The 19,436-nt window shown below is 40.4% G+C and overlaps 3 protein-coding genes across 4 annotated transcripts in view; 2 read left to right on the top strand and 1 right to left on the bottom strand.

Annotated features, from left to right (window-relative positions):
• DEPTOR (DEP domain containing MTOR interacting protein) overlaps positions 1-19,436 on the bottom strand; it is a 741,617-nt gene that overhangs the window by 310,109 nt on the left and 412,072 nt on the right. The window lies entirely within an intron of this gene.
• The window catches only part of MRPL13 (mitochondrial ribosomal protein L13), a 434,401-nt gene that overhangs the window by 308,409 nt on the left and 106,556 nt on the right, over positions 1-19,436 (top strand). The window lies entirely within an intron of this gene.
• The window catches only part of SNTB1 (syntrophin beta 1), a 142,203-nt gene that overhangs the window by 99,972 nt on the left and 22,795 nt on the right, over positions 1-19,436 (top strand). The window contains exon 3 of the mRNA XM_042461764.1: positions 77-284. Coding sequence (XP_042317698.1) covers positions 77-284 — 208 coding nt within the window. The remainder of the gene's footprint in view (positions 1-76; positions 285-19,436) is intronic.

The following is a 19,436-nucleotide window of genomic DNA, read 5'->3' as shown; positions in this document are numbered from 1 at the left end:
GCAGGGCTATTTCTCAGTATTTCTGAGAAGAAACTTAATCGTCACTCTGTTTCCTCTTTTAATTTTTCTTTTCCAGTCTTGTTGAGGTTCATTCTCCTGATGCCAAACATACTCTGGTTTTACGGAGTAAGGATTCAGCCACAGCGCAAGCCTGGTTTCAAGCAATCCACTCCTGTGCCAGTGAGCTCATACCTAAAGTCATCTCAGAGGTCAGAGATCAGCTGGGGAAAAATGGAATCGCTGGAAGCCGAGAGATTAGACATCTAGGGTGGCTTGCCAAAAAGGTAACGTCAGTGGGTTTCCTCTTTTCTTTAAAAACCTCTCTATGGACTTTATCACACAGGAGGAAATTAGTAGTTTAAACAATTATGAAAAATATGCACTTGTGATTAAAACACGATTAACATTTTCACACACAGCACGATAAAAGAGCCATTGTCCTGGGAATAACCAGGCAATAAACAGCAGCAAATCATTCATGGGATATTCCTGTGAATTATTTGTTGCTTTTTGTTGCCTGGTTATTCCCACAATAATGGCTCTTTAATTGTTTTTCATTGTGATGTCATGTGAAAACCTTTATCATGATTGCACAATTTTCACGGGACATTCCTGGGATAATTGCAATTTAATCACAGTGTCATGTGAAAATCTTAATTGTGAATGCACGATTTTCACAGGATATGTTTATGCTTCCAATTATCCCCATGTGTTGTCCTATGTGTTGTCAAAACTGTTTTGTAGAGATAAATGTAGAATCCAACATTTTGTTTTACTTGAGCACTTGTCATTATGTTCTGTTTGTGTTCAGCTGTTTCTTTGTGGGGTCTAGAGAAATTATGCAGTAGTCACACTTCCTCCATTTATATAGTCTACTGTACATGCAGTAAGTATGTGGAGCTTTTGGATGTCTGTGACCCATAGACCAGCCTACATTGCTTCACACTGTATGAATATCAATGTTGACCATGCTCATAAAGTACCTCTTTTCTGTGCTTGGAAATATTTATTATTTGGTTATTGTATTTATGTGTCTCCTTTCCCCCAGCGTGGCACCAAAGACATCTTATAAAAGTTAAAAGTTAAAAGCAAGATAAACTAAAATAAATAATAAAAGTAAGTAAACAATCCTCACATTAAAACATCTTTTTTAAAAAAAAGTATAAAATCATTTTAAAAATAACAATAAAGTTTAAAAAATACAGTGTACTCCCTTGCAAGCACATAGTAATTAAAAGCCTATTTAAATAAAAAGACACTATCTGCTGCTGGCAAAAGGAAAGTAGAATGGGGTATTCCCAAGGGAAGGAATTTCACAAGCTATGAGTAGCCACAGAGAAAGCTTTCTCACGTGTCCTCTCCAGACATTGACAGGACTGAAACAAATCCACTCGTTACTCCAGTTCATTAAAATACATTAAAATGTACCTGAGCTACATTTTAAAAATAATAATTATTTTAATTTCTTATTTTAAATGGGTAATTTTAGCCATTTTGCCTCCCTGTAGCCATTTTATTTTCTATAAATTTGACAATTATTTTATTAATGACTAGTGGTCATATCCAGTATTGCTTGGAAGAATCAATAACCATCATTAGTGATCATTCTGTTTCAGATGCTCAGGGACTGAGTGCCTATCTGTTTGGATGCTCAAATGTTTTTCACATTGAGCAAAAGTCTCAGTTGCCCTCTTCTAATCATCTACCAAACATTGTTTATGAAAAAACAAAATACTGGGACACTCCCTTTGGCTCCCACCAAAGTAATTTCCATGCCTGCCACATAACCTATACATTGATTCAGATTATCCAAATTTATCTTACAAATCTCTCCAGCAATTTACAAATAAAGTGGGAACAAACAGACATAAATTTAATGTTATTTATACAATTACAGCAAATTACGTGTGTGTGTGTGTGTGTTTAAAGTGAGCCAGCTTGGTGTAGTGGTCTGAGTGTTGAACTAGCATACTGGGAGACCAGGGTTTGAATCCCAGTTCAGCCACAGAAACCCACTGGGTAAGCTTGGGCAAGTCACACTCTCATCCTCAGAAGATGGCAATGGCAAAAACCCCTTTGAAGAAACTTGACTAGAAAACCCCATTATAGGTTCACCATAAGTCAGAAACTACTTGAAGGCACACAACAAAAACAACATATTTTTTCACTTATTGAACTATTTCAAATGATGTGCTGCACTGCTTATAATCAGTGGAAGAATAACTGAGGTTCCCCTCAGTCCCCTCCCACAGTAAATTTATTATATGCTTCATAGGCTGTATCTTAACTCACACCTTTGCAAACACTCCATTGCAAATGTCCCCTCCATACATGGTGAAAATTCATACAACAGTTTTCCGGCGATGCAGTGACAAATAGACTGAAACCTAATTGTATTTATATATATTAGATTAGCATAGATTTATATAGTTTTCTTAAAAGTCAGATGGTAATGGTGATGTTTCAAATTTCTGTTCTTTTGGGATATTTCACTCAGTGTGCAGGTGTCACAAAATGCCATGAGTGGGCTGTGACGACACTGAACATGGGATTTGCATGACTCTTTCTGCCCCGGCAAAAATATGTAGGAGACACTACAGCAGGGGTGGGCAACTGTATCCAGGGCAGCGGTCAATCTTCAGCCTTGCACCCCGAGTAAGCCTCACTAATTATGTTATAGATGACCTGCAAGTGACCATAAGACACTTCCAGTATTGATGTTGAATCATAGAATCATAGAGTTGGAAGAGACCACAAGGGCCATCCAGTCCAGCCCCCTGCCATGCAGGAAATCTAAATCAAAGCATCCCCGACAGATGGCCATCCAGCCTCTGTTTAAAGACCTCCAAGGAAGGAGACCCCACTACACTGTTTTAGTTGATCTTTTGGGGGGGGGGTGTTTGTGTCATTCTTATTGGGGATGTGTTCTGGTGCCACAAGGCTAATTGTTGGTCATGCTACAACAGATTAAACATAGCTACCTTGTGGATATATTTTAACAAGTATTTTAAAGTATTGGCTCTGTGGGTTTTCCCCCAGCTTTTGTAGTGCATATATGGGTTACCTCTGGAGCCTTAAAACTGACATACCTCATGGTACAGAATAGAGCTCCAAAATTCCCAATAAGACAGAAAGGGAGTTCCACTTGATTAATATTTGCAAGTGGGATCTGTACAAGTGGGTTCTATCTCTCTAGAAAATATGATGCAGTGTTGTTGAGTTATCTTACTGCACAGCAAGCATTTTTCATATTTCAGGGTGTGCTGTTGGAGATGGTGACATTATAAATAGTTACGATAATCCCATTGAAACTTCAAGGTATCTCAGCTGTTCTTAATATCTCAGGTCTTCAGACTCAGCTTTCTTGATTAACAGCTTAGCAAGAGAAAGTTGGTCCCTGGAACTATTGAGCTCTTTGCCCATTTAGGGTTTCAACACACATGGAACTTGGATGGTACCCAGAACTGAAAGCTGATGCCAAAGTGTGATGCTTTCATAACACTTATTAATGCTTAGGGGGGTTGCCCTTTGTCTGGTATGCATCACATGTTTGTCGTTCACCTTCAACTTTAGGTGACCTGTGCCAGTCAGTTCTTCCTGGAGTCAATGAAGTTACACTTGTAATGAGTGGAGAGTATCAGAAATGCTTTATCATAAAGAAACTAGGGTTGCATTTTTATTTTCCTGTTTGTTCCTTTATTGTTGCAACTATCACCTAAGCTTTTTTGTATCAAACTGGCAGGATTTCGATTGCCTGCAAGTCCATGATTCTGATATTTCTTGAAAAAATTATTACTTTTCTAGTTTTCTGAACCAAAAAATTGAAGGACTTTCTTCTTTTAAGGAAATCTTGCCATAGTGGATTGCTAAAATTTGTTCCTTTTAAACGTATGATTACACCCTTCCAGTTGGTCATTTATTATGATAGTATGGATACTCATGCCTGTGTGTAGCTCTCAAATAGAGATATTGTATATACTCAACTATAAATCAACCCCATGTATAAGTCGAGGGCAGGTTTTGGGGCCAAAATTAAGGATTTTGGTATGCCCCTTGAATAGGTCATGGGTAAAACTCAACACCCTTCTTCCCCGTTCTCTATAGCCTGTCTGCCCCCCTCAGGAGACAGACAGACTGTCGAAGAAGCTTGAGGGGCAAGCAGTTGACCTTCCTCCCCTCCACAGCCCAGCTGTTCCCTCAGGAGACAGCCATTTTGGGAGAGGCATGGGGGGGGGGAGAGTGCTGGCCCTGCCTCTGCCTCCCCATTTTGGCTTTCCTCTGTGGGGCAGCCATGCTGAGAAGGCTTGGAAGGCAAGTGCCTGCCTTGCTTCTTCCTCTGCAGCTCAGCCATCCCTTCAGAAAACAGCTGAGCTGGGGAAGAGCCTATCACTATATAAGTTGACCCAAGTTTTTTGGGTTAACTTTTTGGACAATTTTTTTTACTTATACATGAGTATATATGGTAACTGGTTTAGATGGATACCAAAGAACAACAGAGTCGAAGGACAAAGAGAGAGCATGGAGCTAGATTGTGTAACAGAGAATACAAGGCTAGATGAACAGATCGAAAGAACTGGGCTAGGTGGATAACAAAGAGCATTAGGCTAGATGGACAAATAGAGAAAACTTGGATTGATGGATAACAGGGAATTATAGTTGCAAGAGACCCCAAGGGGCATCCAGTCCAACCCCCTGCCAGAACACCAGACTAGATGGGCAGAGACAGCATGGAGCTAAATAATCTTGGCCTAGTATTAAGCAGATCCCTGTGTTTATTGTAGATAAAAGCACTTGAAGCACTGCCGGAATGGATAGTAACAACATCTCTTTCCCTCCTCACCCCTCCTCAATTTTTAATGAGGCTCTGTATTAGTTGTCATTCTTATCTTCCCTGATGATTAGTTTGAGAAACAAACTCTTTCCACTTGTGCAGCAAAAAACATTCTGCCAAGGTGCTGACCTTTGCATTTTTGATAAACTCATTCGACAATGAGTCCCAAGACCAAAGACGTTGTTGGATCAATCATATTGGAAGGGGGATTTTTTTTTTTTTTTTTTGGCTTGAACAGTTAATGTGCAGCTAATGAGTTGTATGGTGTGCACATTAACTTCAGACCTCAGGTGGTTTGGATGCAAAACACACTGCAGATTCACCTTAGGGCTTTAAAAGAAAAAGAAAAAAAAGACAGAAATACACACACCATGCTGGCACCTTAATTGAAGTAGGCCATTGAAACAGCAATGCAAAATGCAGGTTTACTGCTTGTGCAGCATAATCAAAGAAGGGGAAACAAGCCATTTTCTCTCCCTTGTTCTTTTATTACTTTTTTTTTTAAGGGAGTGTACTTCATAGAGCAAATTTATGGACTGTAAAATAGGAAGTGGGAACATTAGCTTTATATGTAGTAGCACAATGGCTTTATTTAAACACAATGCTAAGCCATGGTTTAGTACTGTGGGACATTTTGATAGACTTCACATCCTAGGCCAGCCTTCCAGTTCATTTTATCATTAAGTTGAAAAAGCTGATGTAAACAAGTGGGCACTTTTCTTGGTGCTAACAGACAGAAGACTCCTAATAGATCACTGTGGGACAAGGGTGTGCCATGCACAAAAACAAATATACCACCACATTCAGAGAGCAATGTGCAAGGCACCATTTTCAGTATAATATGATGCTGCTACCATATTTACTATTTCAAAAGTTAATGTTTCATGAGTAGAGCAGAGAATTGCTGCATTAAGAGAAATGCAATGATTAATTTATTTGGAGAAATGTAAGAAACATCCCAGGAATGTATTCAGCGCTTGGCTATTATATACAGGACATGCTTTTTTCCAGAAGTGTATATCAGAGCCAGTGAAGAAGCTGTATTTTTCCCCCCTGAGGATGACTTTCCAAAGCAAGATTTTAATGGAAACCTGTATTTGTATTCATCACATAAGAGCTTATTTTAATTAGCATAAGAGCTTATTTTAATTAGCAATTTGTACTTCATACTTTCTGCCTCTAGTATTTTCTGGATTTATTGTTGTGTAAGTCCTCTAAGTAGTGGTAGTATAGTGTGCCACTTGCTGTAGTGGTGGATTAGGACTCCAGGAGACAAGGGTTTGAATCCCATTGGATGACCTTGGGCAAGACACTCTTTCTCAGCTTAAGAGGAAGGTAAAGGCAAATGAACAAATCAAAATCAACTCATGGCGATATTAACTCCAACAGCTGTTATGTACCATTTGCAGTAAAGTCACCTACCAATGTGTCATAATAATCCCCCTCTTTACTCCCGAATTTCATTCTGTATACTTATTTTGTATTATCCATAGTGTGTGCCTTGTGGCACTGGAGTAGTGGAGAAGGGTGACGAATATTTGAGACTCAGTCCAAATTTAGTAAAAGTCTACTGGGACTTGACAGGGAGAAGGACATAATGCAAGAGCATATTAAGCAGGGCCAGACCAAATGCTGGATGGCTAGATATAATTCTTAACAATGTGGACATTTCCCAACAAACATTGCTCTGTTCTGTGGATGTCTGCTCAGAGGTAACAGCTAGTGTGACAGTTTTTCTGCCTGCAAAGTGTGTCTCAGTTCAGTGTACAGTGTGTAATGTATAAATACCTCCTTATTTCATGCTACTGATTGTAGATAACAGCAGAAGAATGTTGCAGGCTGGAAAGGGATCCCTTCACATCCACCATGGTCTAAAGATTTCCCATCTGTACAGTAGACTGAGTCAGATATAATTTTTGACCCATCTTCTCTTGCTAAGACCTCTGCTTAGCAAAAGAAAAAAAAAGTATTCTATTGAACCTATCGGCAACCCAATTATAAAAGGGGGAACAAAGGCCAAATAATTCTTTAAAGCAGCTTATACTGTATATGTGGGGGTGGATTACCCTGATGCTTACTAAGGACTTGCTTAAAATTAAAGTCTTCTTGGTAGGGAAATGCCTATTCACCAAGGGGAAAAAATCCATCCCAGGTAACCATTAAATATTAGCAATGGAGTTGTCGACAACACTTTCCAAAGGGCTGGGCCATAAATGTTGCTAATATATAATGGCCCAACCATCTGTGGAGAGTGCTGTCGACAACTCGAGTGCTTTGATTTTTGTTGAATGGCCCTGAAGAAGGCCTGCTTCTATATAGGTTGAAATGCATAAGGATTTTTAAAAGAATTAACACATGAGCATCTATCAGTAGAGTTTGTGTCCTTTCTATTTTCTGCTTAAGTGAACACTACCCCAGTTCAGGTATAAAGGGAAACTTAACTTAAAAGCTGAAACAAATAGTTTCAGGGCACATCTTCACTAGAAATAATGCAATTTGACATCATTTGAAGTTCTGTAGCTCTATCAGATGGACTCCTGGAATTTGTAGTTTTACAAGGTTTTTAGCCTTCTCAGCCAAAGAGTGCATAAAATTACAAAACCAAGGATCCTGTAGGATATTGTAGGATGGAGCCATGGTTGTTAAAATGCTATCAAACTGCATTATTTCTACAGTGTAGATGCCTTCTCAGTCTCTATTGTATTCACACCAAAAAAGGAGAGATACGTGGCATACTATGTGAACCAGAGGTTCAGTGTTGCTTATTTTTGGAATGCTAAATGATTATGCCTAGGTTTTCTAAATATCACAGGCAAGGAATGTGTAACTCTTTAGGCTGAACTGCAACTTCTACCAGCCCTAATCAGCAAAATTAATGGTAAAGGATCATGGGAGTTTCAGCCCAGCTTCATCTGGTGGGCCGCACATTTTCCATCACCTGCTTAGTGTTATGTCTAATATGGACCAGTATCTCTACGTGAACCTAGGAGTGATGAAAAGTATGATTTAAATAAAGATGAAAGGTATTGGTAAATCAAAGAACTTAATAAAATTTCCACTACTTAATATACAACTACTTAAGATATGATACTTTAAAAGCAGAACTAGAACAATAATGTGATATTATTATGGAATTTTTAGTAAAAAGATAATGAATATTTGATAATAACCAGGATTAGAGGTTAGGAAGTCTTTTTGTATTGGTGTTGTATGTACTGTGTATATTTTTCTTTTTTGATATGTGTACAGTTGTCTGTTTTTTTTAAATTAATAGAAATTAATTTTAAAAAGAAAAGAAAAAATGCTTGCTAAAAACTTTCAAGATCTGGTTTGTCCTGAAGTTGGTAAGATGATTGATTCCTGTGTAGCCTCTCTCAGCCACCAGCTAACTAACCACAGCAACCGTGGGCTTGGATCCCAGCATACACAATGTTCTCCTCCCTCCCATTTACTTCAATTTAAGGATTAGGGAAAGAAAACAAACAGTGCATGCTAACTACACAAGGAAGGAGCAATGGGTAAGAGCTGAAATAATCTGATGACAGCAGGATGTACTAGGAAACACAAAAGGTTATATTGTGCACAACGCTGCCATGCCAGATGCTCTTTCCAGGCTGCTATGGCTGAGCCGAGTGACTGATAAGAACCAAAGAATCTTGCTTCTTGGAGGAGGAATGAAAATGGAAAGGGCCAAAAGAGCGAATGAATGTTGGCTAAATTCTCCCAAAGCTGTTTGAATAGATTCACACGAAGCCAGAAAGTGGGACATGGGGCCAGGGGTGTGTGTAGGAACTTGAAGGGGGAACAAGTAGGGCAGGTTAAATAAATGCAGCTGTCACAAAGAAAGAAAAATGTTATTGTGCCCAGTTCAGAATTACTTCAAACTGGAGCTCTCCAGAGTCTCATTCAGAGACTCTCTTTCCATCCCTGTTATCTGACATCCTTTAACCAGTGACATCATGAGTTTGAACCTGGGATCTTTGACCTTGCTCAGTTGTGGTATCTCCATCATGAAACCAGTTGAAGAAGGACAGATTAAGAAATAACCATTGAGCATAAGAGAAGCCAAGCATCATGGAGAGAGATGAATTGAAGGTATTACAATGAATCTAGTTTATTTTAGGAACAGATAAGCAGAAAATAGTGAAAGATGTCTTTGAAGGAACATACTGTGTGAACTTCCCCTCACAACTCTGCCCTTATCAGGAAATAGGTAGGAAACTTTAACATGGAAGAATGCAGAGGTGAAAGTAGTAGGCAGATAGTAGCACAGAGCAATTGCCAGTGCCAGCCCTAAACATTTCAGACACATGGCCAAATGCATCTGTCCTGCACCCTGAATTAGATCAAGTTTTCTGACAACACCAGATTAGAGACTGGTGACAGGAGAATCTTGTCCCCTTCTAGAATTCTCTGTCTTAATGGATTGTGTCCTAGTGACAGTATCCCTTGTAAATGTGAATGAATTCAGAAATCAACATATTTGGCAGAGCTTCTGGTTGATGTGAGGAAAAGGGGTGTGAGGCATCACAATGGGATAGTCTAAGGCTGAAGATTTATGAAGAGATCCTATTTATTTGGATCATAGAATAAAAGAATCATAGAGTTGGAAGAGACCACAAGGGCCATCCAGTCCAACCCCCTGCCATGCAGGAACTCCCAATCAGCCTCTGTTTAAAGATCTCCAGCCTCTGTTTAAAGACCTCCAAAGGAAGGAGACTCCACCACTCTCTGAGAGAGTGTGTTCCACTGTTGAAAGTTCCTCCTAATGTTGAGGTGGAATCTCTTTTCCTGCAGTTTGCATCCATTGTTCCGCGTTCTAGTCTCTGGAGCAGCAGAAAACACGCTTGTTCCCTCCTGAATATAACATCCCTTCAGATATTTAAACAAGACTATCATATCACCTCTTAACCTTCTCTTCTCCAAGCTTAACATCCCCAGCTCCCTAAGCCGTTCGTCATAGGGCAAGGTTTCCCTTCACCATCTTAGTTGCCCTCCTTTGGACACACTCCAGTTTCTCCACATCCTTTTTTAATTGTGGAGCCCAGAACTGGACACAGTATTCCAGGTGAGGCCTGACCAAAGCAGAATAGAGTGACACTATTATTTCCCTTGATCTAGACACTATACTTCTATTGATTCAGCCTAAAATTGCATTGGCCTTTTTAGCTGCTGCATGGCACTGCTGACTCATGTTCCAACTTGTGGTCTACTTGGACTCCTAGATCCCACTTGCCTTAAACTGAGGCAGTCCACTGAGATGTCTACTTTAGGGAGGGATGACATACTCTCCAGATGTTTTTGAGTTGCAACTCCCACAATTCCTCACCTTTGGCTGTGCTAGCTAGGGCTGATAGAAGTTGCAGTCCAACAAAATCTGGAAGGCCCATCTGTCCCCTATTGCTGATTTAGCCTGGTATTGGCAGGATACAGACCGCTCCTTTGGGTGGCCTGCACCTGCCCCTTTCCCCGACGGATTGGGGCCTCAGCTGCCACAGTGGCAGCCCCGGAGGTCCCGATCTGCCGCTTTTCCTGGCCTCAGGGAAGTGGCAAAATGCTGCTTCCCCGCAGCCTGGAAAGGGGTGTCCTTGGGGCTTCATGCCCCAAAGACACCCCGACAGTGGCGGGGAAAAGGAGTCCCTTTCTCTCTGTATTGCTGGCGCAGCCATTTAAAGGCCACGCCAGTGATATGCGTGGCAGAAGGAGCTCCAAAATGGAGCTCCTTCTGGCGCCGCTGAAAGGCAGTCCTACTGATTTGGGATGCAACTGTCAAAATATTGGCTAGCATTGCATCCATCACGTCAAAATGGCGGCACCCATGTAGACAGGGCACCACCATTTTGACATACTGAGTACATCCTAGGGTTGCGGGGCATCTGTAAAGGATGCCCCGAGGCAACCCTAGTATGTATCCAGGGCGCCGGTCTGGATACCGCCATTGTTAACATTGAGTGCCAGTGATTCTTGGAGGTTTCAAGAGAGATTCTTTCTTAGCCTTAAATGGAGATGTCAGAGATTGAACCTAGAACCTTCTGAATGCAAACTAGTGTTCTGCTTTGAGAAAGTATTGAGGGTAATGAGAGCTTCATGATGATTAGAGAGGCTGTGAAGAGATTGCATGGTTCAAGTAAGCATTGTTGTTGGGGTTTAAGACAGATGAACAACACTGATCTTAAAAGGAGATATTGAGTTGAGAGCCAAGCACAATGGCATAAATATTTTGTGGATAGTCAATCTAAGAACCCTAGATCATGTATTTCCAAAGCAGACCATTTGGTTTTGTGAAAGTTTTTCTAGACTGAGCCTTAATCTTGTCTTGGGCGATGTATTTCGGGGACACAGCTACGATATGTCTCCCGGTACAATCCTCCCCTCCCAACTCACTTTCTTTCTGTGGCTGCCAATGCAAGATGCTGATTTCCATGTCAATAGAGAGTGGAGAGAGCAACAGATTTTTGTCCACCTACTTTCCTGTACCTGGATGCACTGCAAGAGACATCCTCTGGGACTTTCTGACAGGCTTCTGGAGATAATGCTATAACTAAAAAGATGGACTTGGAGATGATTTTGTTGTGTGAACAGAGCAGAATTCCATAATGACCAAAAAGTGGGTTATGAAGGCATAAGTTGGACATATCATATCATGCCATCTTAACTCACTAATACAATGCTAGCCAATATTTTGACAGTTGCATCCCAAATGAGTAGGATCACCACAAGTGTCTTTTTGTAGAAAGAGGTTTCTACATGCATGACCCACAATCTTCTTATGTTTGGCTATATACAGCCTTTTTTATTTTGCTCAGAATCTCATCTGGCCTGAGGCTAAAATTTTATATTACATTAAAACTTAACTCTAGCTTGTCATTTTAAGATCCATTTCTGATGCATTTTCTAGTAAGTGCATGCATTTTCTGATGTGGCTCTCAACCAGTACATGCAGCTAAGGAAGATTTAATCTTTTAATCCCATTATAGGTTTGTCTCAAGGTCTCCATAAATCAGAAATGACTTGAAGGCACACAACAAACAACAACAAAGAGTTTTGTTTTAAAATATAAATCTCTTCCCTCACCTGAGGGAAAGGAGGCACCGGAAGAGACATTTTTTTTTAAAAAAAATCTGAAACTCAATGCAGTATATTTAATAATAATAATAATAATTTGTTTTATTTATATACCACTATTCCAAAGATCATAGCGATGAACAGCAAGTAAGCTAATTAGCAAGTAAGCTAATTTGCCCCCAACAGTCTGGGTACTCATTTTAGCGACCTCAGAAGGATGCAAGCCTGAGTCAAGCTTGGGCCCTTTTGCTGGTCTTGAACTTGCAACCTTGTGGTTTCGAGTGAATGGCTGCAGTACAGGCATTTAACCACTACGCCACCAGGGCTCCAATTTAATCAATCAATTTAATTCTGTGTTGCTCCTTAAACAGTTTAGTTCTCACAGCTGCCTTGAATATTTAACAGATTAACCAACAGGGCTGAGATGTGGTTTGGGATCATATCCAAAGGAATGAACAGATCCCCTAGATGTTTAGAACAGGAACCAAATGGCATCTTACAATTGTAATGCACCTGTTACCTCAAATGACTCATGACCAGTAAACTGGTTCCCAAAAAAGATCAGACTTAGAGATTAGGGTTGCTGTGATGGAAAGAAATGCTAATTAGTAGGCCTAAGATGGAAGCGAGAGCCAGTGTGATGTAGTGGTTTGGGTGTTGGACTGGGACTCTGGATATCAGAATTTGAATGCCCACTTGGCCATGAAAATCCACAGTGTGAGATTGACCAAGTCACATACTCTCAGCTTCAGAGGAAGGCCATGGCGAACCATCTCTGAACAAATTTAAATCTTGCCAAGAAAACCCCATGATTTTAGGGTTGGCATAAGTTGGAAATGACTTAAAGGCACATAACAACAGCAAGATGGAAACATGCTTGTTCATATTTAAAATGCTACAGTGTGCTCTAGTGTGGCTTGCTAACTAATGTTGCCACTGTTGTTTCTATAAGAGGGGATGTAGGAAGAAAAGAAAAAGAAAATATTGGTCAACAATTCTTTGTGCACTGTCTCCTCTCCCCTTATTCTTCCCTCGAGTTCTTCAATTTACAGTTGCTTTTAACTGCACCCCACTCTCATGTCTTGTGATATAAGGAACATATAAATGTTTTAAAGATAAATAAACAGAGAGTCAGTGTGGTGCACTGGCTTGAATACTGGACTAGAACTCCCAAGATGTGTTGTTGTTTTTGTTGCTGTGTGACTTCCAAGTCATTTCTAACTACTTAGGAATACTAAGGCAAACCTGTCTTGGGGTAGAGAGTTTGCCATTGCCAACCTCTGAGGCTGAGAGAGTCTGACTTGCCCATGCCTTCCCATTGGGTTTTCATAGCTGAGTCAGGATTTGATCTTGGTCTCCAGAGTCATACTCCAATGCTCAAACCAGGGATCACATCCCTGATTGACTATGGAAACCCACTGGGTGATCTTGGGCCAGTCACAGTCTTTCAGCCTCAGAGAAAGACAATGAGAAACCCATTCCTAATAAATTTTGCTAAGAAAACCCATAATAGGTTTCCTTTAGGGTTGACATAAATCAGAAATAACTTGAAGACCATAACAACAGCTTCAGCAGCAAATAAATAAGTGGGTGTTGTGGGAGGGAGGGAGGCCTTCTATTTCAAGGGTGGTTTGTGCTGTGCTTCTTTATGCATCCTCATGCTGTATTGTGGGAACTGAGATTATGATAAAATGGATGGGAGGGAGGCCAGGCATTTCCATTTTTTAAAGTAAATAAAAGTAATTGTCTAATTATTTTTGAGAACTGGGCAAGTAATGTTAGAAAAACTTTTTGTTATGGGTGATGTCTCGTGCTGCCGGTGGTTTGAACTGGTACCAACTGGAACAGATGTAGTCTTCTCTGGAACTCAGGAACAAAGTAACTTCAACACAGATTTTCACTCATATGAGGGTTTATTAACTTTGTTGCTATTTACACTCTCACAGCAGGCTACTATACATCTACAGTGGTGCCTCGGGTTACGAAAGTAATTCGTTCTGCGGCCGCTTTCGTAACCCGAAAAGCCTTCGTAAGCCGAAATGCCATAGGCGCTAATGGGGAAAAGCTGCGATTCCGTGTAAAATAGCGCCGAAAAGCACCAAAAGTTTTTTCGTAACCCGAAAAAACATTCGTAACCCGGAACAATTATTTCTTATGGGATTTTTTCGTATCCCGAAAATTTCGTAACCTGGGTATTTCGTATCCCGAGGTACCACTGTATTCTCTTTCTCAGTCCATGCTAGTAGAAAAACTTGAATACTGTATGACATCAGTCTTTGTTCTCTCAAAAGATCAACTTTCCCACCAAGTGGACACACTTTTTTCCCATGGAGTCACCATACTACACAAGAGCATAACAATAATACATCTGAACATTTTCAATACAAATTAGAAATATATTTTAACAAGCAAAGGGTTCTTTTTTAGACATTCTAACTATGGCTGCACCTTCACCCCAGAAATAATTCAGTTTGACACTACTTTAACTGCCATGGCTCAATGCTATGGAATTCTAGGATTTGTAGTTTTGTGAGATATTTTGCCTTCTCTGTCAGAGAGCTCTGGTGCCACAACTACACATCACAGAATCCCAGAGCATTAAGACAAAGCAGTTAAAGTTGTGTCAACCTGGATTATTTCTCCAGTGCTGATACAGCCTATATCACAGGTTATTTGAGGGACTTTGAAACTGTAACTGTGACTAGTTACTTTTTCCAAGTTCTTTAAGAAGCTTTGGGTTTTTCAATCACCATGATTTGTTTTATTCAGGATTGGGGGCTAACTAGTTCTTGCAATTTAGGAAGAAAGGAAGGGAATTGGAACTTGATGGAGAGAGAGGGAGGAAGAGAGAGATGAAGTGGAGGGGGCCTTGAGACATGGTTCCAATGTAAGGCAATGTGCTTTTTCCTAAGATGCTCAGCATGCAACAGGGATGTGGTCTGTTAGGACACTGAATGCTTGAACAGTGTGTAACAAAAAAAGTATAAAACAACCAGAAGATTAGAAATGCAAGCTGAAGGCATTAAACTTTCAAGTCCCCATTGCAGATAGCATGTAATTTTTAAATAGGATTTCCATTGAAAGATTGACAGCATCAGCAATCTTCTATCGTTCAGTAATCTGGAAGAAAGAATACTGCATTGCACTCTATCCATTTCTGGTATGCATATCTAATTCAGAACTCTACATAAATGTCAGGTAGGAGATTGTTTTTTGTGTTGGTTTATTTTTATTTTTTTTTTAAATGACTGCTGCATTACATAGACATCTGCTAAACGTTGAAAGTTGTCTGTCACCACTTGCAAGTTGGGGAAGGCTAGATGTTTGTCTCAGATAATTGATTAAATTTAATAGGAATGTAGATGTCACTTTTGCAGGTTGTGATCCTGTCATCTCTCATAAAGCAAGCCGCAGAAGGATTTTGACTCTGACAGACCTCCTCCCCCCAAATGCCAGGGGTTTTGAAGGAGATTCATCATAAATAAATAAAAGTTTGCTTCTGCAGAAAATGCCATGCCTTATTATAACTGTAGAATGAACTAGGGCTTGAGATGAACAGAAAGAGAGAATCCATTTCAAAATAAATCCTCTCTTATTTTATTATTTTATTCATAATGTTGATATTCCATCTTTTTGCCAGTGAAATCAGTGCAACATTCATAGCTCTTCTCTTTCTCCTTTCTATCCTCACAACAACCCTGTGTGGTGGATCATACCAACAGAGGCCAGAAATGTTTTGATGGTTTATGGGAGTGTTGATGCACTGTTGCACCAGAACAAGACAGTTTTAAAATCTTTGTGCAACATCAGTGAGGCAACAAGAGATAAAGCCATCACTGTCCTCAGACAAGGCTATCCCATTAGCTCCTGAGCAGCTTTCTTGCAGACAGAGGTGGTTTTCACCTTACACACACAAACAAGCACACACATAAACACCATTGATGCAGCACCTATGGATATCTAACCTTTGCCCCTGACACCTCTGTGTGTGTGTGTGTGTGTGTGTGTGCCTTTAAGTCACCTGTCATCATATGGTGAGGTCATGAATTTCATAGGCTTTTCTTAGGCAAGGAAGTCAGTTTGCCAATTCCTTTCTTCAAAATATAGCGTGTGCTGGTATAATTATGCCAGCCAACAAGATCACAGTAGGAGAGAGAAACTGGCCCAATGTAACTTACTGAATTTAGATCTCCAATGTCCCAATCCAACACTCTGACCATGAGTACACACTGACTCTCTTACTGTTAGAGTAATTTTACAGATCCATAACCATTTAACCTGAACATTCTCACTGCTTAAAAGTAAGCAGTTACAGATAAGTAGTGTATGTGCCTCCAAATCACCTGTTGACTTATGGTGACCCCATACATTTCATAGGGTTTTCTTAGGCAAGAAAAACTCTGAGTTGGTTTTGCCAATTCTTTCCTCTGAAATATAGCCTACAAGGTATTTGTTGGTGGCTTCCCAACCAAGTACGAACCAGAGCTGACCTTGCTTAGCTTCCAAGATCAGCTGGAACCTGGGACCTTTTGGATATTTAGGTCAGACATAAGTAATTACTTTCAATTACTTTCACCTTATTTCAATAAAGGATGCCTTGGTCCCAATTTACACAGGCCTTTGCAGCACCCCCGTCACATGCTAAGGGTTGGCCGAAGACACACCGTCCTTATTGGCCTCACCCCTAGCACGTGACAGGGACGTCAAAATGGCTGTGCCCTATACACACGGGTGCTGCCATTTTGACGCAACAGGCGCTTATCGTCTGCACGTCCCACGCCTTTGTGACACTGCAAGTGCGCCATTGGTGCATTGCAGCATCACAAAAGTGCCACAAGAAGAACTCGCTTTTGGCGAGTTCTTTTTGTTCCGCGATGGAGCTGCGTGGTTTGTCCGCTGCGGTTCCCTCACAGAGCAAACCAGGGCGGCGGGAGACCGCCCTTTTTGGGCAGTCTGTATCCCGCCTTAGTTACATATAGGCTTGCCACGGGTCAGTGTAAGAGGGGCGCCCCAAAGAAGAGATACAAGGACTCCCTGAAACAACATCTCAGGCTTGGCCAAATTGATCACCAACAATAGTCTGCCCTGGCCTCGCATCGGGAGGCATGGAGACGCACTATCCATGATGCTTCAGCCTTCTTTGAAAGCTCACGCCGTACGAGCCACGAAGAGAAACGACAACGCAGAAAGAACCGCAACCTGGAAACATCACCCAAGGAGACTTTCTGCTGTGCTTTCTGCAACCGGACCTGTTTATCCCAAATTAGCCTTTTTAGTCACCAACGCGCTTGTACAAAGCGCAGGATGAGTCCTTTCTGAATCTTCATTCGCGAAGCAAAGCCAGAGAGAGATGTATGATTGCATATATTTTGCACTTGGGACTTCAACAGTTTTTCAGGACTCCCCCCCCCCACTAAATAGTGTGTGTGTGTGTGTAATATAAAGCATATTTTTACAAAAGGCACTGGCCTTTTCACATTTGTGCAAGAGTGAAAAATCTTGTAGTTGTTGACAAGTAGTTGGGTTGTTTTTTTAAAGTGCAACAGCAAGAAAATGTGTAAAAAAAAATTTATTCCTAGTAAAATGGTCCTTTGTACAAGCTGAAACATACAACCAGGGGGCCAATTCATGCATAAATTCGTCAATACAATTGTCTACACTTAATGTGTAGACCAGGGACTATTTCACAGTACAGCACTATGATTGCACTTTAACCACCATGGTTCCTCCTGTGGGATCCTCCAGTTGGTAGTTTGGAGAGGCACTAGAACTCTCTGGCTGAAAAGTCTGAATATCCCTCTATAAACTACAAATTCCAAAACTTTTCAGGAATACAGCCATAGCAGAGTGGAAGATAGCATTACAGCTGTGTAGGCCCTAGATGAACTTGTTTTTAATGTTGGTTTGCACATTAACATTTGGCAGATTCAGCTTTTTATTAATTCATCTTCAGCAATGGGCATTTCCAGAAGTCCTGCCCTGGAGCACCTTTGCCAGTGAAAGTTAGGCAGGCAGTGAATGCTACGTAAGTCTGATTGGGTCCTAGGATATCATCTATGGTGTCTCTTCCCTATACACATAGGCACTTTCACAGCTTAAAAGTAAGACAATTGCAAGTAATTGTTACTTGCAATTAATCCCTTATTTCAGTAAAGAAGGTATAACTGAGTTACATAAAACCTGTAATTTAATGATGGATAACACCACTTTTTTTGGGCAGTAGTGTATCTGGTAATGGCTTACATTTATAGCTATAGGCTGTTGACTCATAGAGTTGTCGTGGTCCCATGAGAGTGATCCCACTATATTACACCATCCCTTGGACCCTTTGATACTGTATGTATGTATGTATGTATGTATTTATTTATTTATTTATTTATTTATTATATTTCTATCCCATCTTTCTCCCCAAATGGGATCCCTACTACACAATTATAGCATTCTATTCCACTTTAACTGTGATGACAGCATCCTATGGGGCCCTGAGATCTGTAGTCTTTTGACATTTAAAGCTCTTTCGTTGAGAATGCTAAATCCCTCAAATCTAAATACACCAACATTGCAAACCTCGGCAGCCATGGCAGTTAAAGCAGAAATTTATTTATTTGTTTGTTTGTTTATTTAATATACCATCTTTCTCCCAAATTGGACCCAAGGTGGCTGACAAAAGATGCTTAAAAACAACAACACAATACAATTTTAAAACACAATGAAAATACCACATTATAGTTTTAAGGAATAGATTCCTAAACTGAAAATTCCAGATTCCGTCGGACAATAGTCATGATAGTTAAAGTGGAATCATAACATTATAATTGTGTGGTGTGAAAGGACCCCTGGAGTGTAAATGATCTGGCGCATGTGTCACTCATGGCCCCTTACATGACTGAAGGTTATGGTTGTGATCTCTAAGTGAGTCTCAACTCCAGAACACAATAAACTGCTTGAAGTAACCTCTTCAAGCACTGCTCCTGTGTTCAGCTGCAATGTTGAGGCTCCTGGCAAAAAAATGGCACCACAGCCGAAGCTGTGTGATCTCCTTCTCCCTCTATAACCCTCCCCAACTTGGATCACTTGTTTTCCGTTAGGTACTTAACAGCAGTTCTTATTGTGCCCTGTGGGGAATTTTGTATGCCTTGGCTAATGCCCAGATCTGATAGCAACAACACAAGCTTGTATTGTAGTGCGTACTGGGATCAGGAAGAGATTAGAAATGAAAATGGCAGCCGCTCATGTCTTTTTGTTTTCCTCTTGAAATAATTCTCCAAGTATTGCCTCTTTCATTGCTGTCAGGGTCAAAGATATGTAATGCAGCCCAAATTTCCTGCTGTGCAGGAAGTATCAAAACCCTGTGTTTATGCCTAATCAGGTTCAGCACTGGAAATTTTTATCTCATTTTCACTGAATCCAAGTGATTGTAAATATAGGTTGGAATATAAATGTCAGTTTTGTACAATGCATTTCAGCTTCTTTCCTTCAACCAGTGACATTTCATTGTTTTTATATTCATAACTTGATGCTCATTTCTTGCTCTTTACTC

Source organism: Sceloporus undulatus, chromosome 4, assembly GCF_019175285.1.
Source record: "Sceloporus undulatus isolate JIND9_A2432 ecotype Alabama chromosome 4, SceUnd_v1.1, whole genome shotgun sequence".
Taxonomy (NCBI): domain Eukaryota; kingdom Metazoa; phylum Chordata; class Lepidosauria; order Squamata; family Phrynosomatidae; genus Sceloporus; species Sceloporus undulatus.
Note: the sequence above shows the minus strand (reverse complement) of the source record. Positions and strands in the feature narration are given on the sequence as shown.